General features: G+C 37.5%; 2 protein-coding genes across 2 annotated transcripts in view; both read left to right on the top strand.

The window, feature by feature from the left end:
- Nucleotides 1–23,559, top strand: part of LOC118277929 (aryl hydrocarbon receptor) — a 130,479-nt gene that overhangs the window by 42,978 nt on the left and 63,942 nt on the right. The gene's annotated exons all lie outside the window — the stretch shown is intronic.
- On the top strand, nt 4,402–8,976 carry LOC126911670 (uncharacterized protein K02A2.6-like). Its single transcript, XM_050700065.1, has one exon. It carries the CDS (start codon nt 4,608–4,610, stop codon nt 8,745–8,747), a length of 4,140 nt encoding a protein of 1,379 aa, XP_050556022.1. The 5' UTR covers nt 4,402–4,607; the 3' UTR covers nt 8,748–8,976.

Genomic DNA, 23,559 nt, shown 5'->3' on the forward strand with positions numbered 1-23,559 from the left:
GAAGTAACATCTATCATGACAATACGTCGTAACAGTCACTCATTAGCTAATCGGTACCACCCAATAATTATAATGAAATCTAAACATTTCTCTCGTCCAAAGGAATGTCGACTTTCCATTTGAGTGGAAAAGCGAGCTAGTGGACGTCTCGAGGTTCCGTATTCGTGGATTTAATTTTTATTAACACATTGAACGCCGTGGTGGTCACAGGTGACCGACATTAGCGGAGGATTTGCCTTCAACAGTTTTCTATTGGCAGTCAAAGACTTAAACGACTTACAAAAAGGAGGTTTTCAGTTTGACATGTATGTTTGTGCGCGATTATCTCGCGTTTAGCTTAACCGATTTTGATGCGGTTTTCAGCACAGTATTTTTCAGATTTAGGAAAAGGTTTTTAGAATATTACTTGACTTAAAAAAGAAGGCGGTAAAGAAAATTTAGGAATCAAAATAAATATCCAATTCGAATCCAGTACTTCCGGTGATTAGCGCCTTAGAACAATTAAGGGGTCATAATTTATATTAAACCCATTAATTTTATGTTTATTTAATCTCACTGATCCCTAACAATATAATTATTTTATTTCTTAGAAGTTTAACATAAATTCATTAATCAACCGTTTTAGTTCGCTATCGATTCCTAATCAATCAATAACCTTACATTTGATCAAAGAACATGTAAGACATGTAAGACATGTTCTTTTCATCCCTGAAAGGGGAGGATAAGGTAGAAGCAGAAGAAGTATGATAGAAAGAAGGAGTTGACATTTTGCAAACGTAACACTCACTTCAGATCCGGAGCTGCGGACTACCTAGCGAGTTACCGGGGCTCTGGCTCGAAAAGCAGGAGTAGGAACGGAGTAGTTTTTAGTCAGTAAGAGTCTGACACTCCCTCTCGCCTCACCCAAGTAGGGAGAAGCAATTGGATGATATTCACTTTAAAAATAAACACCCACTTCAGGTATTAGGTATATTGTACGTCTCCTGGATTATGCAAAGCCCGATTTATTCCTGTGAACCCTAAAATACATCGAGTAAACGTTCCAATCCCACACTATGATTACAAACACCGTTTTTTTACCATTAATTAGTTTATTAATTATTCAAATTTGTATGCGAATTCGCGATGCTTTAAGCGATTAGTCGTATCGAGATTTTACGGGCGATAATGTTTTGGCGCAAGTTGTGAGATACAGCGATAAAAATAAAAAGTAAAAGTGTTAAGAATGATTGCTGGTATTTTTACCAATATAGTGTTGTCTGCCTTCATGTGATGAAATTAGACAGCAGAGGTCTCTGATTGACCTGAACTATTTAAGCTGTGATATCCATGCCACTGTAAAAATATGATAAACCCTCTTATGTACGCAATCCAGCAGTAGATTGTCAAAGGTTCTGATCCGGAGCTGCGGACTTCTATGGGTTTACCGGGGCTCCAGCTCAAAAAGCAGGAGGACAGGATGGTTTTTTAGTTAAAGTCTGACACGTTTGATGATTTTGCTGGATGATTTTTCAGATGATTTTTCCCCTTAAATAAAAAGGTTGTGTTGTGCTGTCAAAGGTTGTCACTTTTCAAGCGTCGAGATTGTGGCAAGCCCGCATAAATAAAGGAGGCTTGAAATAATCCACCTGCCAATGTCTGTATCGCTATTTCACCCGCTGCCGCTACAGCTTATAACTAGCACCAAACAAATGAGTTGTTTGCCTTAACTAACGTCACTCATTACTTTATTGTTGGCATACTCTTTGTGTACAATGTCTAAGCTCATTTTGCACAATCATTTTACTTTACCTACGACTTTTCACTTTAGTTACTCGCACTTTGATACACTTTGATACTTTTACCGCCCGCGGTAAAAACACATGCCATTTGAGGGTTATTGTAACGTCTAGTGATGGGATAGTGTGTAAAAAGTTGACATCACTAGTTCGTAGTATCGCATGTTTGTGTTTAATGCGAGAGTGCAGAGTTTTTGTTTGTTGCAAACTTTTTAAATGACGTTTCTTAAGTTGCGTATGTGTTTATCTAAAATAAGATAAACACTAAACCGTCGTACTTACTTTATTGCTATAACAGTGACGTCTAGTAGAAGTTATCAGTGTAAGAAGATGATATATTCTTTTTATTTATTGTTTGTTAATATTAATTACAAAAACAGTACCCATAGTCGACGAGAATAGAGAGAGAGAGAGAAAGCACATGGTGTTTCTAGTATACTAGTAGTATGTACCTAAATACAAGATGGAAACAAGAATATATCCATCTACTATTTATTGTAGGTCGTTAATCGACCTTATAAATTAGTACGTAAGGTGATTAGTAGCACACTACAAGACAAGTTGTCCTATAATAATAATTTACTAACTCATAAACGTACCTATATGTGTGTAACTCAATAAAAGGAGTATTCATATTATTCTTGTATTCATAAATGGTCAGCCTCACATCAAACTAGAAGTAACGTAGGTAATTAATTAGTGCATATTCATCACAGCCGTCGTCACACACCTTATTTGGCTATTAACATGCTTGATTGATATTTAGACGGTTGTTTTTTAAGGGGGAAAATCATCCAATGACTTCTCCTCCCGCCTTGGGGGAGGCGAGAGGCGTCAGGCTCTTACTGACTAAAAACCATCTCGTTCTTACTCCTGCTTTTTAAGCTGGAGCCCCGGTAAACCCGCTAGGTAGTCCACAGCTCCGGATCAGGCATCAGCCCTACTAGACCTCATCCGTGGTGATCTGATGGCTCTTAAAGGCGCGTGTGGAACGTAACACGTTGAACACACGGGTATTTAGACGGTTGGCGTAATGACTGGGTATCTGGCTACTGCTCATCGTGTCCCAATTTCGATCCTCGTGTGTGATACTCTTTGTGTGATCGACAATTTCTTAGTGGGTCTTGACTGAGTGAGTGTAATGTATTTATGAATGTGTATGTACCTATTGTACATGACGATACAGCATATCTGAGTATATGGTGTCATACATATTATGTATTTTAGTCTACAATTTCATACGACAACGTGGCATTGTCTAAAGGATGTTTAAATTTAGCAAAACACTATATCATGTGCAACTCTTCCTGCATAGAAGACATTTTTATAACCTCACTCATATTAACACAGTCTACACATACAGGTCACGGCCCCAAGCGCACACAACGACCCTATTACCACCACATTAAAGTCTAAATTCCCACAAACAGAGAGAATATCACAAAAAAGCAATTTTCACAGCCTCTCAATTCTTTAACACAATGTCATTGATTGATAAATAATAATTAATAAATGCCTAATAGCATTGTTTAGATTCTAGGTCGTCTAACTTTTTTTCTGAAAACGAACAAAGGTATTATTCAGTTTACTGTGCACCAAGACGATGCAACTGTGTCAGCAATTAAAATGATTAGGTACTGGTGTGTGGTTGTAGTGACAGCGGGGAGAGTAGCGGAGCGGGTAGCGGGATACGCAAACTAGAATCAACAAAATAGTAAAGAGAAGTGTGTTTGTAGAATTTGAGCATGAAGATAGATTGAGTGATTGTTTAAAGGTTAAATGTAGATGCAGTCTTCAAAGTTTTTTAAAGCAAATCGTCTCTTTCTTGTAATTCATCATCTTGAACAATCAGTGCATCTAATCATCCTAGCTTTGTAGATTAATACTATGTATATAGATTTAACTATTTAATTAACTACATTATAAAAGACGAGCCATATTACTTACAAATGTTCTCTCTGAAAAAATAAATGCGGAAAGGCCAACCGTAGACTTCTACGAAACTCGCTATCACTACCACCAAACCTCACCAGTCGGATGATTATGAATTATGTAAATTATAAATGTTAAACAATCCGAGAGATTGTTGATGCGATGCCATGAAAAAATACACCCTCCATGCTTCGCCTAACACTCATTAAAATAATTACTTTTTGCAACCGAGTTCTCTCCGTCTGTCTGTCTGTGCTTGTGTGTGTTCGTATGCACAGGAATGCTACATATGTGTGCACAGTGATAAACTTGGTTTCATGCTATTTGGACATGGGTTTTATGATAAACAACTTCTGTGAGAAAAAAAGGAAAGCTGTTTGGTTGGTCTTTTTGTATGGGACCTGTGTTTCTCTGCGATGTGGGTTTAGCAGCAATATTGTTGGTGCTGCTGGTATTATGTCGACTTCCCTATGTGAATTGTTTTCTACTCTATCTTCTTGAATTTAAATCTATACTACATCTACTCAGGTAGAACACAAGTTCTCTGTGTCAACAGTCTGTTTTGTTATATCCACCCAAATAAACATGGTAGGCATAGCTTTTCAAAATACACATAAGAAAACATGGAAATTGGTTTGTGTGCGGAGTACAAGATTAAACCAGCTTGTTTCTGTAATGTAGGTAAATGGATAACTACAACATAATGGCTGTAAAGTAGGTAGATGGATAAATAAATCATATGTTTGTAAGTTAAATAGGCTGGCGCCGGCGGCCGCCGGCAGTCCGCAATATACGAGCTAAACGACTATACGCCTTTTATTTACTCCACCGAACAAATATTACAGTGGCGACGAGAGAATTACCTTTGTGCGCGTGCGTTTTAGAACAATAGTCAAGATGTCGATTGGAAAGTTGAGCGAATTTGACGTGGAAACGGGACACTGGTCATCCTACGTGGATAGGTTGGAAATGTACTTTGTAGTGAATAAAGTGGCGGAGGAGTTGAAGTTACCTACCTTAATTTCTATTATCGGTGATGAAGCGTATGAGTTACTCGTCAACCTATCGAGCCCAAAGAAACCGTCGGAGTTAAAGTACGGTGAAGCCGTTGGTATAATGCGTCAGCACCTTCAGCCGACGCCATCTTCATTAGCGGAAAGGTACCGTTTTCGGCAGAAAAGACAGGGAGGGGACGAGAACGTGGCAACCTATGTCACGGAGTTAAAAAGATTAGCTCGAAACTGTAAGTTTTCAGAATATTTAAGTGAGAGCTTGCGGGACCAGTTCATATGCGGACTCAAGAGTGACGTTATCAGGCAACGACTGTTTGCGGAGGATGACTCAATAACATTTTCACAAGCCGTGAAGATAGCGAACGCAATGGAAGCGGCGGAAAGAGACGCAGCAGTAGTGGATGGAGCGTCCACATGCAGTTCAAAGGCGGAAGCGGTACATTTGGTCGCATCAACCACTGGGGATAGCTGCGGAGCGAGTCACAGCAAGAGTGAGAGCAGCATGCGGCCACACAGCCGCCGCGTACCGGGCGACACGGCTGGTGGCGGCGGCGGCGGCGGCGGTAGGCGAGCCGCAAGCCGTGTGGCGCGCCCGTCTACCACGAGTTTCGCATCGGGACGAAGCAATAACTGCATAGCTTGCGGAGCCACTAACCACAGTGTGGCAGGCTGTCGCTATAGGGAGTTCGTGTGCAGCAAATGCCAGCGGACGGGGCATTTACGTCGGGTCTGTCCGGAGAACGACGGACAATCGTCGCGCGGAACTACATATCGTCGCGGCCGACGGAGTGGTAATATGTATTCCGCGGAGGTCGTCAGTGAGTCCGACGTGGAGGACAGCGAAGAGAGTTTAAACCTGATTGGACTCAATAATTATAAGCCTGTAAGTTTACCTATTTTTATAGATGATATAGTGTTAAAAATGGAGGCAGACACTGGAACGGCGATTTCATGTATAAATAATTGTACCTACGAACGTTATTTCTCACATCATATTCTTATGAACGATGATACAATTTTAAAATTTTATGATGGTACTAAAATAAAACCTTTAGGAATAATCCGCCCACGAGTTCGATTCCAAGGGCAGGAAAAAAATCTAGAATTGTTTGTAATAAAAAACGGTACTACATCTTTAATAGGTAGGCAATGGTTAGCAGACCTACAAATAAAAATACCTGTGCTTACATGTACCCGCAAAGGTATAAATAGCATGAATTTTGTGCAAATTAATGAAGGAATTAAAAATATTCTCGACAGATATAAGGAGTTATTCAGCGGCGGACTGGGTCGGTACAGGGGCGGCAAGGCGACGCTGCGAGTGCGCCCGGGGGCGACGCCGGTGTTCCAGCGCGCGCGGCCCGTACCATACGCGCTGCGCGAGCGCATCGACGCGGAGCTTGATGGCATGCTGCGCGACGGCGTCATCGAGCCCGTCGACTGCTCCGACTGGGCCTCACCTTTGGTACCGGTGACTAAGGCAGACGGTACGTTGCGGATTTGTGCGGACTATAAGGCGACTCTGAATCCTGCCTTGCTGATCGATCGATACCCACTTCCTAAGATTGAAGATGTACTTGTAGGCCTCAACGGGGCACAGTATTTTAGTAAAATTGACCTTTCACGTGCGTACAACCAGGTAGAACTAGATGATTCAAAAAAATATACCGTTATCAATACACATCGGGGTCTATTTCAGTATAATAGGTTAGTTTACGGTTTGTCGTCAAGTGTAGGTATTTTCCAACGTATAATGACAAATTTATTGGGCAATTTACCGAATGTGCAAGTGTTTCTCGATGACGTTATAATTAGCGGGAAAAATAAAAGCGAGCATTTACACGCGCTCGAACAAGTCTTACAGCGGCTATCTGAGAGTGGGCTAAAGCTAAAGCAAGAAAAATGTGTTTTCTTGGTTGATGAAGTGACTTATTTAGGCTATGTTGTTTCTAAAGAAGGGGTCAAAGCAGACAAATCAAAAATAAAAGCAATAAGTAAACTAGAAGCTCCCAATAATATTAGCGAGTTACGTTCCTTTATAGGTATGGTGAATTTCTTTTCAAAATTTATTAAAAATTTCAGTTCTATGTTAGTACCCTTACACAGACTATTACGAAAAGGTGTAGACTGGAACTGGGATGAACAGTGTGAGCGTGCATTTACACAAATAAAGCAAGCATTAATGAGTACCGAAGTATTAGCACACTACGATCCCAACAAACCTTTGATCGTGACGTGTGACGCGAGCGCGCGCGGCGTGGGGGGCGTGCTGGCGCAGCCCGGGGCGCAGGGCGAGCGCCCGATAGCATATGCGTCACGTACGCTTACCATCGCGGAGAAAAACTACTCGCAAATACACCGCGAAGCACTAGCAATTATATTCAGTGTACGTAAATTCCATCAATATATTTACGGAAGGAAGTTTATTTTACGCACTGACCACAAACCCCTAGTATCTATGTTAGGCCCGCAAACGGGGATACCTACTATGACGGCGAGTAGGATGCAGCGATGGGCAGTGATATTATCTGCCTACAATTACGACATTGAATATATTCGGACGAATGAAAATTGTGCTGACGGCTTATCACGTCTGCCAGAAACCAATAGCGTTAAAAACGTGAAGGAGGAGTCAATTCCTGAACAAACATACCTACATTTTGCACAAGACGGGTTGTTGCTTGATTATAGCCAAATTAAAAAACAAACGGAGAGGGATCCGCTTTTAAGTAGAATTTTAAACTACCTACGAGACGGATGGTCAGATAGGTGTGAAATCGTAAACTTACAACCGTACTTCAATAGGAAAGCGGAACTGTACGAGGAGTTAGGTTGTGTTATGTGGGGTCACCGTGTGGTGATACCGGAAAGATGTAGGAATAAGGTTTTAACAATCATCCATGAGCCACATATGGGCATCGTAAAGTCGAAGGCGTTGGCACGCAGTTACGTATGGTGGCCGGGCATCGACGAGGCGGTGGAGCGCGAGTGTCGCGCGTGCACCGTGTGCGCCGCGTACGCGGACGACCCGCCGCGCGCCTCCCCTCGCCCTTGGCCCTGGCCCGCCAAGCCGTGGTCTCGGCTGCATCTGGACTTTATGGGGCCTATAGGTGGTAAAACTTACTTAGTTATAGTAGACTCAACCTCCAAGTGGCTGGAGGTATTTCAAGTTCCCAGTACTGCAGCGAGTCATACGATGATGAGGTTACGCGAGCTGTGGAGTAGGTGGGGAATCCCCAGGCAGATAGTGACGGATAATGGACCACCGTTCACTAGTGGTGAATTTGCACAATTCATACAAAGTGACGGTATCCAGCACATATTTACAGCCCCCTACCATCCCTCATCCAATGGGGCCGCGGAAAATGCAGTTAAGACTTTAAAAAGGGTTGTTAAAAAAGCTAATTTAGATAATAAAAGTGTAGAACAGGCTCTGAACACATTTTTATTATATTATAGGAATACCGAACACTGCACTACGGGAATAAGCCCATCAGTCGCACTCATAGGACGACGGTTGCGAACCAAGTTGGACGTGCTAAAACCCGATGTAGGCGTTAGAATACAAAAGGTGCAGCAAGGGCAGGTTGATTGTGCGGGAGGGACGGAAAGGAGGGTGGAAGTAGGAGACGACATTTGGTATCGACAATATCTAAAGGGGGAGAAATGGCAGCCCGGTACTATAGTTAACTCGACAGGACCAAGCAATTATAAGGTACTAGACAGTAACGGTAAACCAGTACATAGGCATATCGATCAGCTTAGGCGAAGGACAAGGAGTTCGCTAGTGGTCCCCACAGATTGGTCACGTTCACCAGAAGCTTCGGCTCCTACGTCGCCTCTCGAAGGCAGGTCGGAGCGGCCGGAGGTCTCGGTGGCATCGTCGCCGCCTCAGACAAACGATCAGACCGATCAAGATACAGTGGCAGAAGAGTTTTCGTCGCCACCGTCTATACCTGTGCCGCCCCAGTCTCGTCCCATTAGAAAATGTAGGTTTAATAAAGATGTTAATTATAAGATTTAATATTAAGGATTTAGTTAAGTATTTAATTGTTAAATGTACGTTAAGTATTTAGTTAGGTATAAGTTATGTCTTCAGTATATAGATTAAGTTAGTCACTTGTAGTCAATTAGTGGTGGAGGGATGTAATGTAGGTAGATGGATAACTACCACATAATAGCTGTAATGTAGGTAGATGGATAAATAAATCATATGTTTGTAAGTTAAATAGGCCTGGCGCCGGCGGCCGCCGGCAGTCCGCAATATACGAGCTACAACGACTATACGCCTTTCATTTACTCCACCGAACAAATATTACAGTTTCAATGTACGATACCATAAACCTGCCTTACCCTGTCATTCATCATTTAGCCACAGCACCAATCTAATTTAATTTCCCAACAAAACTTAACCCTTTGACCGCTCACACCTTTCTAAAACGCACACAAAATTAAATTACCCCAATGGAATAAAATAAATAAATCAGACATAAGGAATTAATCCAGTACACACACGTTAATTCAATCAACGGCGTATACTAATCGAATAAGCCGCTGCAACTTGGTGAGGCAAAATAAGGGTTAACGCATAGCGTGTCTCGAAAACGCTGAGTCATAGTGACGAGGTAAAAACATTAATGCATTGTGCTAATATAGGTGATAATAAGCCTTTTTTGGTCGTTGGAGTTGTATTTGATTGATATCTGTCAAGTATATGGTGGTGGGGTTATTTGGTACATTTTTGACTTTCTTTATTCACACATCAACAGCCTATACGCTACTGCTTCTAGCGGGTTACCGGGGTTCCGGCTCGAAAGCAGGAGTAGGACCGGGGTGGTTTTTAGTCAGTAAGTGTCTGACACTTCCTCTCGCTTCGTCCAAGGCTAGAGAAGACATTGGATGATGTTCCTCCCTGAAAAAATATGCCACTACTGCCCAGAGGCCTCTTCTTGTACGGAGAAGGTTTTGAGAATTTATTACCATGTTGCAAAATTGTATCATACAGACCAAACTGAAAGTTATAGCTACATACGTTTATGTTATCAAAGATCTTTTATTTCTTTAATTAATATTATCGAATATTATGTAAAACCATTTCGAATTCCTAGTCGTTCCGACCTCAGTGTCCGCTGCGCTTAGCCACAAAATGCATCGCCGACGCGCCGCCAGCAAATCCAATAGGTTTTCATTTAATAAACCCTTTTATTGGCTTACCTCAGATTTACCGGGTTTATAGTTCGCTGGCTTAGCATGATGTGGACTGAAGGGTTTTACTTTGTACTGTCGCTATGGTGCTTTAAAGCTTTAAGACAAGGGTTAACGGTTTAATTAATTTTTGGTACATTTTCCGACCAAATTGAGAAATCAAATGAAAATGTTGTTTCAATTGAAAATGTTGAGATTTTTTAATAATTTATTTTCGTTTTTGATAAGATTTGGAAGTGAATTTGTAATTATTATGTTCCTGTCTTGTTAGTACGATTGCTTTCACGTGTCTAGGTCGATGTTTTATAGACATTTTGATATGAATAACGCGTAGTACGAAATAGGAATTTTCTTGTTAAGTTTTTTTATCAAAATTTACGTGGAAATTGGTTTCCAAGCATTGATAACGTGTTGCAATGCTTAGAAAGCTTGTAGGTATAAAATTTTGCAGCCATCTTTGATTTGCCCTGATTGTATTTAAAGCTTATCTAACTATATCTGCACTTATATTTTGTATCTAACTTCCAATCTACAAGTAACATTGGCTCTTATCCCAAAATATTAGCGTTTATTTTACCATACGCACAATTTTACATACCCTTACATATGACCAGGACTTACCGATCTTCTATTGGAAACAGGGCGTGGTTGTTGCGTAATAGGCCAGAAGTGCTAGAAATAAATAAAAAAAAAACACAGGAAATGGTGTAAAAAGTGTAGCCTTTAACAAATAATTGTGTGTTCAAATAGGATTAGCGAGGGAATCGTGTTAGAGACCACACCTCCGCGTTCACAGGGTTAATTCAGATGACATCGTTGTTATGGTTACGTAACGCCCCGAAACTACGAGTCTGCGCTGTACGTACCATCTGTTTCGACATTTTAGAAAAACGAAAATTCAATATGGATGTTTGACTTGGCCAGAAAATACACAATATTTTTCAATAAATCATACCTATTCTCAAAATAGAAATTATTCGTAATAATATTTTAACAAAATAATAATGAGATATCCACAAAATTCTTTACATTAAAAGTATTTAAAAAGAATCCCTTCTAGGGTGTAATCGATCCGCACTCAGCCATTATAGTGACCGGGTTTCCACGATCGCATTTGCAGGGTTAGGTCGGGTAAAAAACGTATCGCGTGATTAATTAAAAACATTATAAGTTTAACTATTGTTGAATAAATGTGAACTTTATATTTATGCATATAGAATTGGCTATAATATGTTTTATCTAAGTACCTTTTATGTACAATCTACCCAAAATTTGCAGTATAGAAACTCTCACTGCACTCTCAGGTGCTTTTCTTCTTTGTAGGTACTGTAACACACCAATCAAGATACACAAACAAGGCACCACGTAGTGTAAAGTTTTGAATACTTAGACAAACATAATAAGGTGAAAATAAATCAGCACAAAGACTATTATTAATCAAAATTGATGTCAACTAAATTAACTACAAACAACGAAAATATATTGAGAAAAGCTATACTAGTTTTAAGTGACAAATTTTGACTGCACGGTTGGCGCGGTGGCTGAGCAACTGGCTGCTGTGTAGCGTGTAGCGGCTTCGATTTCCGCACGGAGCAATTCTTTGCGTGATCCACAAATTGTTGTGGATCGAGTCTGGATTTCTTATGCATATGAAATTGTATGTTAATAAACGCACCCAGGACACAGGACAAAATCCTAATGTGGGGCAACGTTTAAAAAACATAATATCTTTCATAACATCTGTCTACCCTTTCGCTGTATATAGCCGTAGTTACAAGTATGGACTGTTAGTTACCTGATTGATACATTGATCGTTCAGATTTATGTAAATTAAGAGGAAGACCGTATCCTCCAATAGCCAACGGATATAGATAATGATTTGTAGCAATCGCACGTAACATCATTTAATTCCACATCCTTCGCAGGAAAATTGTAGTAGATATGTGATATCTTAATTTCAATTTGAAGGGAATATTTCCCATCAGTGAACATAAGGAAACTGGGACTTGGCGTAAAAGGGAAGGGTTGTCAGAATCCTAGCGGTTGTGCTCTCTGATAAACTGTTGAAACTGTGAGCCTTCCTGCACAGCGAAGAAAATAGAATGCTTATTATGGAAAATACTCTCATACCTAATGACAGACGAAGGAGTGTTAAGAACTGATAATCTGATCCTGACCATTCTATAGAGAATGTATTTGATCGAAAACTTTACTTTTTTGGAAAGGAAAATCATCCAATGACTATACTTCTTTAAGATAGGCGAGAGGGAGTGTCATACTCTTACTGACTAAAAACTACCCCGTTCCTACTCCTGCTTTTCGAGCCGGAACCCCGGTAATCCCCTAGGTAGTCCGCAGCTCCGGGTCATGTTAAACTTTATTTAGATCGGTATTTCTGTTTAAGATTCCATTATTCACCTACTGTATGCATAAAATAAACAATCATATTTCTAAGAACCATGCTCAATTGTAAAAAGTAAATAAATAAATACCATAGTTAAAGGTTTTACGATTTTGAAAATCAAAACACAATTTATTCTAGTTACAATAAAAAGGAGAAACAATTACGACCAGCATAATTAATACGAAACGCAATGAACCAAATCAATATAAAATAAGAGCTATTATTTCAACATTGATTCTATCGAAAAAAGTTCAGCATTTTAATATGATTTAGAACGAAATGTTCACTCGAGCAAAATTTATTCTTAGAATGTCAATAATTTCATTATTAGGGACCGTTTATAATGATAGACGATACGCTGCGATCTGACTGCTTAGATTTGGTCATCATTTATGCATTGGATACTAAATTGATTGACATGTGGAAATTATACTATGATTAATTGACTATTAACTTACTAAATAATTTATTTTAACTGGCACATTAAGAAAATCGAACAATCCTACTAAATTTTCGGTATCCTTATTGCTGACAATTATCTTTCAAATCATGATTTTGTAGTGATTTTTAAAATAAAATAAACAATATTTATCTTCTGATATCTTTACTCAACTAACGGCGCATTCCAATAAACTACGGATTGGTAGATGTGCCTACGAGCCGTAGAATTTTGACACATTTTGTATGGAGCTTATGTCAAAATTCTACGGCTCGTAAGCAAATTTACCGATCGGTAGTTTATTGGAACGCGCCGTATGTATATAAAACAAACTCTTGTATCAACTAAACACAACAACAACAGCAATAAAACAAAAGACATTATAAAAACATACAATCAAACAGACAATCCAACCACTACTATTACTCACCCGATCCCTCAAAGCCATACATTTAAACCATTTAATTTTAAAATCCAATTTTAACGCGGGCGTGTAGTGTACAATCTCTCCAATTCATCTACATATCAAGTTGCTCGGTTTGACTACTGTTTTGCCTCAACTCGGCTCGAGTCGGTCCCGGTTTGGCTCGACTTTTTTTTGCCTGTATCGCAAATCGAGCGTTACGGTATGTTTTCGTTTTGTGGCAACCATGTTTGTTACTTTTTGCTTTTGTTTTTAGTATTTCGTCTTCGCGCGAAATTGTGGATTAATTAAGCTATAGGATGTTAAATGGTGAGTTATTTTGTTGTTTTATGATAGAATGGAAGTTACCATTTTTTGTTATCATTTAAAAACTTTAAGTACTACGAAAGAGAATTTAAATCTCGATTTCGACTCGACTCGACTCAACTGAACGTTAAAGTTGGTGTAAGTGCGTAAAGAAAATATAGCTATCGATCAGTCATACCTATGTATGTCAAAACCAAAACTACTAAAACGAGCGTATTCGTGTGATCGCTCTGGTGCTTTTCAGATATAGATATTTAATGGCAATTCTGTACCTCATTGAAAATAATGATATTCAAAAGAAAATAACTATAAACTTTGTAGTCTAAACCATCCAGACATCCAACGCGACTCAACTTAGATTTTTTACTATTATCTGATTTTACTCAAGTAAATACTAGACACCAACAAACAAGATACAGTAACCTCCATGCTTGATTGCATTCATTCAACCAGCCATTAAAATTATGCAAACGGACCTCACCCCTTTTCTTTATAACCGTACTAACTACATCAAAAGATAACAAAAAAGAAAACACTATCACAAAGATAAGTAAAAGTGTCGCACTATCGAAAAAGATAAGTTGCACTATCATTAAATATCTAAAAGTTAAGTTGCACTATCATTAACTATCTCAAAATTGAGTTGCACAACCATTAAATGTCTAAAAGATATGTGTACAACACTATTTTTGTATGATAGTGGTACTAGTGATCATGTTTTAGTGATGTGTGTTAACGTCCAATGCTACATGTGTCTAATAGACCTCTAGAACAAATGGTCTTGATAATGGAAATGTTAAAATTATAATAATTAAGTAGCTAAGTTGAATTAATTTTCATTATTTAGGTGTTATGGTTGCAAGTACGATTACAGCGTATGTAGTTCGAGTATTTCCGAGTTGAGTAAGGTATTATTGGGTTTTTCACTGGTGACTCATGAAGTTGTAATGGTTACTGGCGGTCTACTTCATAACTACATACATCGTACTTACTGTAATTACGTTTTGTGAAAAAGTATAGCTCTAACTCTCAATGTAAAATCATGTTTTAATATTTTTCTGTTATCACATGCTACTTGTATTTACATTTATATTATTGTCTTTCAAATAATTATTTTGACATATTATAAATACGCTTTCCAAAGCAAAACATAGCAAAATCTCTTTATGTATAGCAAACCTCTAATGCACATTCACAAATATATACTTTAACTTTTAAAACCTTTATTGATGATTCTAATAGCAACACAACTTAGCAGCACAAATTCCTTTCAATACGATAATAAAACTAATAATTACAACAGGACAAAATGGGACCATAGGATATAATACACCTATTTATTATTAATTTATTCTAGGCATCATGTCCTCCTGTATCCAATATCTAATAACAGAATAATTGACTTTTATTGTTACACACTTGTTCACACTAACCCCCTTAAAAGGACAGTTCATACATAAAGTAATAAAAAATTAATTGATTAAAATTCATTTTTGTCCTATTCGATGCGTATGGAGTAGCCAATAAGTACAATCGACGAAAATTCTGGTGTACAGGTGAAGTAAACTTATATTTCATGAGTATGTGATATTGTATGTTTGTAAATGCACCTAGGTGAAAATCCTAGAGTGGGGGCAAAGTTTGTATTAATATATATATTTTTTTTATCTTTTATTTTAGGGGTTTTTATTCTTAAAACATGCCAGCCCCGTTGAAGTTAATTATTATATTTATTCTGACTTCTGTAGTAAGTAAGTTCAGAACTCTAAAATTTGCAAATCACAAATTCGAAAATCTGTCAAAGAAAGAGCATTTTAGAGGCAAAATATTAATTACTGGTAAATCAGAATCAATTGCTTGGATGAAATGCTTAGAGAGTATTTACTGTAGTATGTGTAGCTTATACGTATCACTTACAAGCTATGAAAGAAAAACTACCTGTGACAAGAAGTTAATAATCTGACTGTACATTACTATACAAGTACCTACATTGTTGCTACGTGGATACACCATAATGAACTTTCGTTCATTTCTTATCCGTTCTGTGAATAATTGAACAAAAAACTATGTAGTATAAATTTTTAATCAAATAATAGTACACTTTCGCTGTTTAAAATTAATTTCACCATTTCCCTTTCTTCCTGAATTATTTATTTGTCTCTTTGTTCGTCCACAAATCTAATATATCAAGCGTTTAATGCGTATTTTAATGAAAACTTTTATCGCATTAATCTAGTTGAAACTGGTTGGTACTAGTTGAAACCGGTTTTTTCCACCTTTTAGTGTGAAATAGTGAGTAATGCACTTAAGTTACATCGAATTACCGTTGAATTTATTTTTTCTTGTGTTTTGTTCAATTAATCAATGTATGTTTTATTATGACCTTTTAGTATGTGCTAGATATACATATATTGATAGGGCGGCTGCTACTATGTTATTTCTTTAATTTAAAAATACGTTACAATTCATTGATAATGTGCTGATAAAAAATTAAAAATATTTTAAATCTTTTTGGTAGACGTCGTACATTAGTAAATTCTGTGTCTTAATGCGTATCGTCCTGTTTCTATTTCCCCGAAAGGATCAGAAAATCTACCAAATTCCATACATACATCTACAATCTACAGTCCTTTGCTCGCAAACCTTACCAAGTAACAAACACTGAAACTTAAATCTCCATACTTAGCAATTTCACAACCACATATCCACCAAGACATACTCATCCACACCCATCTTCCCAACAAAAGAAACATAACCCTCAAACCGCCATCAGAATTAAAACTTCAATTGAAATAAACTCAAACCATTAACCACAGCTATCAGTTAACAGGTAAGCCAAATAACCCCCACAGTGTCATTGTGTTCGCACAATACGGTCTGTGTGACCACACGAGCGGAACTAATACCCTTTAAGTGCCGGCCGCGTTTGGAGGGTTAGTTCGGTTAATCGTGCGATTTCGGCTTTGCTAATGGATATGGGATCGAGATGGAGCTATGGGAGATTTTATTGGACATGCTGTGGAAGGTTTCATGGTATGTATATGGTTTGGCTAGTAGGAGTTCTTGTGTTGTCAACGTTGCTTTTTTATTATTTATTTCTATCTATATTAGTTCTACACGGATTTTTGGTCCGTGCCCTTGTCATGTTTTTTTTCAATAAGTCTAATCAATATTTATAGTACCTATGTTACACACTACAATTAACCACAACCACAACCACAATACCCTTGGCTCTCCTTTATTTTCTATAGACTTGATCCAAATCTAGAACTGAACTATGGGCTTACCATCAGGTGATTCGTCTGCTCGTTTACCGGTCTATACTCGCACCTACATAATATAAAAAACCTTCTGCGCCCTTCAATTGTTGTGTCTATCTCTTTCAACATCAGAACTATCTTATAGGGTACCATTCACTTCATTTCCAAAACTCCTTCATTCAACCACATGATACCTCACAAAAACACTTGTAATAGATATGATATTTGAGAAATGGCCGTGGTTTGAACAAAGTTTGATGACGTGCCATTAAGGGTCGTAAGCCTGGAGCGCACTTAATATAGTTTTAATAGGCCTTCTTAGACCCTTCGAGTGCGTCTGCTATCTACAATTTTTTAGGAACTTATTTTTGATATTTGGTAGTTTGTGAGTTGTTGGGATTTTAGGTTCTTTATTCTTGAATAGTATTGTGTTTAATCTTGCAATATTGATAATCGTTACTACGTTTTATGAATGACCTTCTTACAGATTGATAACTATAAATTGGGATGTTTACAAAGACTATCAAACCATAGGATCCGATTCTTTACGTTCCTTATTTTATGTAATAAGTAACGCCGCTAAACCCACTGGACAGTCCGAAACCCCAGTGGTGTTACGTTATCGCCCTACTGTGATGGTCTTATGGAATTTAAGGCGCGTGACTTCACAGACCCATTCAAAACTGATAAAAGTCTTATGTTAAATATGTATTTGAATAGTAACAAGGGCTCGTTTGTCCTCTAATCACGCAGTATTCCAGAAACTATGCTATTACTAGTATACATAATATGTACAATAAGTCTACAAGTTATATCTCATTTTAAAATACCAAGTAATGTTATTCAACAATTAATACGGGCTATCAACTGCATTTAGTACCAATAAAATTTTGAACACCGCGTAGGTAGGAGCGGTAAGTCTAAACTAAATTTTACTAGCTAATATAATTTTCAAAATTATTATTATAACACACACGAAGAGAAATGTTAGCAATAATTATTTAATCGTTCGTATGGCGTAATGATATTATGTTCCTGGATTATGTTATGTTTACTTAATACTTAAGTTAAAACAGTAATAATTTGATATGACAGCAGAATAACTACTGGTAGTGTTTTGTTTATTATGTTTTAAAAGAGCTTAATATTAGTTACATCTTTTCTGTATTAAGTACTTATAGTTACGAGCAATTTATTGAATATGATTATTATTAATACTACGTAGTGCTGGGGTCGAATTTTAGGGTCTAAATGATATAAGATATTTCTTAGTAACTTTAACTCTCTTTCTCCGTATGTTTTGCCTTGTCTTGTGTTTGTGTGTAAAAATGCGTTCTTGCTCAGCAATGCTTGTATTACTGGGTTTCAATTTCATAATTTTCAAAAGTATTACTGGCCTTGAAAGCGAGGAGAAGGAGGAGAAGGAATCTCAATTGTGCCCAGTAGGTATATGGCAAGAGGCTCACCTCCTATTACATGGCTTATAACACAAATGGTGAAAAGTGGTATATAATGTAGAGCGGCATAATATACACCGCTGCCTACACCTTAAAGGTAGTTTAAAAGCGTGACGTAGCGTTGCAATCTGATTCAACTCTTATAGCAATTATACATAGAAAACGACTAGTAATACAAAAATACATACAAACAAAATACCCCTCTTTTTTTAAAACCAATGAAAAATATAGCAAAATAATGATTGCAACACAATAACCATTACCTTATAATAGGTATATAAATAACGGACAATAATCCGATTTTCACGCCCAACCCTCTAATGCGATCAATCCCTTTTCATCCAACCCTCGTATCGATGTCCAGGGACAAAGAGACCGCGCATTGTATTTTGACAGGAGTTAATGTTAGTAGGGGTCCTGACATCTCTACCTGACGTGAATGGTACAATAGACCCCCTGTTGGCACAACGTGTGCCGTATTGTCCTCGTATTTGCAGGGTTAGATAAATTGTAAGTGCACTTGTTTAATGTATTGGGTTGGTTTTATTGGCTATGATAGTAATGTGATTAATGTTAAATTAATAAGAAATAGTTTTAATACGTCAGTGATTAAGTTGAATAGTGACATTAAACACGTGAAATAAAATCATACATAAGTAATAAATAAATAACCTACAATAATTTAAAAATAAAACAAAGAAAAAGAAGTTCCCTTCATTAGGCGTCAAAGTACTCGTCCGCATCTATGTCACTAGGGAACGTTCCCAAAAGAGTGGCAGCATTGCCACGTTGAATGGCAGTGCTTATCTTCTCACCGAAGAAAATAGCCAGCCTTCTGTAAGAGTCGATTAGCTTAAGAGCAATTTCTTTAAAAGAAGAATGTGCACTTTGACCGCATGGTCCAAGTGTCAAACAATCAATCAGAGCCGAACGCACCCTCATTTCGATGTCGTTAAACGTAAAACAAACTTGTATTAAGCCAGCCTTTGAACATAGACCCCCAAATCAGACAACCAAAATCTTAAAAACCCATCTACACCAACAAATCTTCTTCACCTACTTCTACTCAGAAACTCACCTTGAACATCAACCGTTAAACCATTACTAATTCAAATAACAGTTACAATCATCCATTACGATCAAATGTTAGTAATAACAGTCTAATAACGAATCTGTTTACATAGTTAGCTTGGAATCGTAGCACTTCAATTGTCCACAAATTGCAATGATTTGCCACAATCATGGCGACGGTTATGTCAAGTTGTTATGGGGTTATTGGTCGTATGTGGTTTGTGTTGACGTTGATATTATATGTGGGTATGATAGGGATGTGTGATTTGCTGTTTTAATAGTTAGTTGGGGAAGGTTTTGAGGTATTTTGGTGTTGTTGATTCTAATTGGTATTGATGTATCGCCTAGGTTTTAACGTGTCTATCTCAAAATTAGATCATAAATGATACTATGCCATTTTATAGTTCTTAAAGTGAAAATTCAATCATGCAATGAAGAAAATCTTAGCTTTATCAATGAAACAAGGAAAATTCCTTTAATGTTTTGGCATGATAGACATATCTGAGCTGTCTTTGGCGGTATTTCCAAACTGATACGACCTTCAAACCTGGAAGAAAAAAGCGTATTCCTTATTAAAAGGCCGGCAACGCACCTATGATTCCTCTGGTGTTGCGGGTGTCCATGGGTGGCGCTGATCGTTTACCATCAGGTGGGCCGTCTGCTCGTTTACCCCCTATACATATAAACAAATCTTATTCGTTACTCCAGATCGCTGTGTGTGAATCTGTTCATCATTGCTTATATTCAATATATTATGTAATCATATATCCATCTTATTCACTTTTATATCCCAGACGTGCTTAACAACATATCTTCCTATTGTAACCTTGACAGAAAAAGAAACACATGCCTCAAGTATTACGAGAAAAATCGTAGGAAAACGCTCATTCCTGTGAAGGCTGTACGCAATCAAGCGCGAACTATGGTATTGGCATACTTAATTTTACTTGGCATACATGCTCATCCGACTTTAACATACAACCCACTGCCACACGATATCTAACCCTATCATCTTCATCGAAGACTGAAATTCCAATACCAAACCGCCAGCACATACATCTTTTTACCACCAAACTTTTTGGTCAAACAAAAGTCGTATCTTCATATTTCAGCTTCAGAATTTGGAATTTAACTCCAAGTAAGTAAGGTTGGTTTTCGTGTGAATGCATCGAAAGATGAGTATTACTGTTTATACGTCCTAAATCTCTTGCCTATTATTCAATTAATTGTAAGTAGGTACGTACGTTCGTCGGTTGTGTGAAAAAATATTTTTTTTATGTTATTAGTTATTGTTGAGAAAAATAAGTAGTTGAGTGTAGTTAAGGGTTTTTATTGACATATTTTATAGAAGATAATTGATGTCTTATTGTGTTTATGATAATAACTGTTAATGTTCAGTCACCTATTGATAAGTCAGTGTTTGATTTATTCTGAGATGATTAAGCTCGTGTAATCTTCTCGAGCGACGTAAACAATGTACACAAGAAGGGACGATAATCGATTTTACTTGTAAACAAAGTTATTATTAATTTACCTTTTAAATGATCCTAGCAGCCATGAGACTCATTTTCCTACTTATAGAGGTAATGAATGAGGAAGAATCCGAGCCAAGAAAATATTTATTGGAAAATAATTAATTAATGAAAATGAAGTGACATAATTATTATAACGTTACTTCAAACCCTTGTCTTATACTGAGTTTGTATTTTAAGACTATAATAGTTTTAAAATACAAACTCATGATAAGAATCAAACCGCAGATCTCATAAAGTCATAACATAGGCGAATACCTATGCTCCGATGCACACAGAATGCAGATAAAACTCACTCTAGAACTCGGTGCTACTTACAGGTGTTAAGAGTTGCTACTGGGGTGATTTTAGTGAAGTGAAAACCCCGCCCTTATCTTTTATACCCATAAAGCTAGGCGCCTATATTTCTCAGTCCACCTAGAAAAATATTAAAAGAAAGACTAATGACAGAAAAAAAGTATTACAGTAACAGTAACAACCGCATACGAACTTTAAACTAAACTTACACTTGCGGACAAAAAAACTAGTCGCTCTTAAAACAAAGGCACAACCGGCCTTAACCCGTCCAACGACCTTTCTAATACATTTATAATTATAGACCACAACACTCCACATTTGTAAACATGGATATGACGTAACCAATCTATTATTATATTATTTTATTGTTATTTGTACTAAACTAGGCTTCGACGCGGCTGCGCTTGCACAGACTCCATATTTAAATTTGACAGCTGTCAAAAATTAACGGATGACAAATGTAGGTTCTGTTTTCAGCTGCCTGTTGATGGGGGTTAATCATGTAATTGGGGATTTATTGTGTAATTAAGTGTTTTTTGGATTTATTTGTTTACTAGATAGGTCAACAGCTTGTGAGGTTTTTTTTTTTAATATCGGTTGAGTTGAGAAAACATCTCTTATATCTTTTGTGCTAATGATCGTAAGTACAACTGCAGATCTTGAATTCGATGCTCAGGTAGTCAAACTGTTTCCAAATCTTTGCATCCTCTGTAATAGTGCATTCCGAATTTTTATATATTTTTTGTGATATACGACTAGATCTGTAGAACAACCGATTTGGCATGAGTATATAAGTAAATAGAAAAAAAAATATGTCACATAATTTACTACACTTTACTATCTTTACTTTGAAATTAATCAACAATACAATCACATACCTACATCATGGACAAACAGACACAGAGAGAGAAACTTTTGTATATAAGTGACGCATTCCATACAAAATCATGGGTGTCCACATTTTGACAGTACAGTATACTTATTTAATAATGTGTCATTAAAATTAGATTAATATAAACATATGAGTGATACCAGAAGAATGTGTAAGGTTAGAGAAATAATTGTAATTAATCTTGTGTCTTATTTGTTGAAGGTTAAGTATTAGTTTTGATTGTTAATAGAACTGTTTTTTTTTTTTGCATTTTGCTATTAGCTTGTGCTGTCACCGGTGTCCTTCGGTCCTAGATCGGACAAAATGTGTTATTTCCGACATTTAACATTGTATGTCTTGGCCGTTATCATGTACCTACCTGATAAGGTATCATACAAAATCGACTATTTTAGCTGTTTTTTTCATAACATAGTTTGCAAGGTTACGTCGCGTTCCACGCACGCCTCAAAGAGTCATCATAGATAGGGCCCAGTAGATCTGATGCCGGATTAGGAGCTGCGGATTACCTAGCGGGTTTACTGGGGCTCCAGCTCGAAAAGCAGGAGTAAGAAAAGAGTGGTTTTTAGGCAGTAAGAGTCTGACACTCCCACTCGCCTAAGGTGGGACAAGCCATTGGATAATTCTGCCCCCTTGAAAAAAAGGTTATACTTATAAGGGCGATGACCATTTCACCATTTACTTCAACCAGCTTCACTATGATATACTATAAATAGAGCTATATATGTATAGAGCTGCGCACGTTATCCAACTTCATATGCACATGACAACTTAAAACAATCACACGTCACTGTCTTAAAAGACAAGCGGCGATGACGTCACAATGTCATGTGACGTCACAACAATTACGCAAGTGTACGGGCAAGAAAACGGTAACAGTCGAGACATCTAGGTGAATGAGTGGCCACGTTACGTGCTGACATGCGAACAACTGTCACGCATCAAGCGAAAACGATACTCGCGGGTCACGTAAACGAATTGTAGACGTACAACATACTGTTCGATGCTTCGTAGGGTCAGTTTGGGTTTTGTTGGTGATGATGTTTTTGGTTTTTTTGGGATGTTTTTGTCTGAAGATGTCGCTTTCTCTGTCCCTATGTCCATTTGTATGCTTCTTCTACGCTACGCTATCTTCTTTTCTTATCTTTATAGCTTCTTCTTTAAAGCTATCTTTAAAGCTACGCAACGGATTTTGATGCTCTGTAGGGTTAGTTCGGTTTTGTTGATGATGATGCTTTTGGTTTTTTTAGGGATGTTTTTGTCTGGGTAGTGTACGTGGATGTTGAAAGTAACGTAGTTGTATCAGAGAAATTGTAAATATATACTTAGTTTTTAAAAGAGATGGATTTTTTTCTCGTTCTTTTCCTTTCAAACCTACACTTTGGAACGAGCACCTAGCTTCACTGACGGACAGGCTGTCGTTTGTTTTTTTTTTTGTATTATTGTACAATAAATATATATTAATCTATCTATCTATCTATAATTGTAGACAAATAGAACTTGATCCCCCATCGACATCACCTACCAAGAACAAAAACGAATTACAATTACA

Source organism: Spodoptera frugiperda, chromosome 18, assembly GCF_023101765.2.
Source record: "Spodoptera frugiperda isolate SF20-4 chromosome 18, AGI-APGP_CSIRO_Sfru_2.0, whole genome shotgun sequence".
Classification (NCBI taxonomy): domain Eukaryota; kingdom Metazoa; phylum Arthropoda; class Insecta; order Lepidoptera; family Noctuidae; genus Spodoptera; species Spodoptera frugiperda.

Excerpts from the sequence above, each read along its gene's own strand:
- LOC126911670 (XM_050700065.1), top strand. The coding sequence starts at position 4,608 with ATGTCGATTGGAAAGTTGAGCGAATTTGACGTGGAAACGGGACACTGG.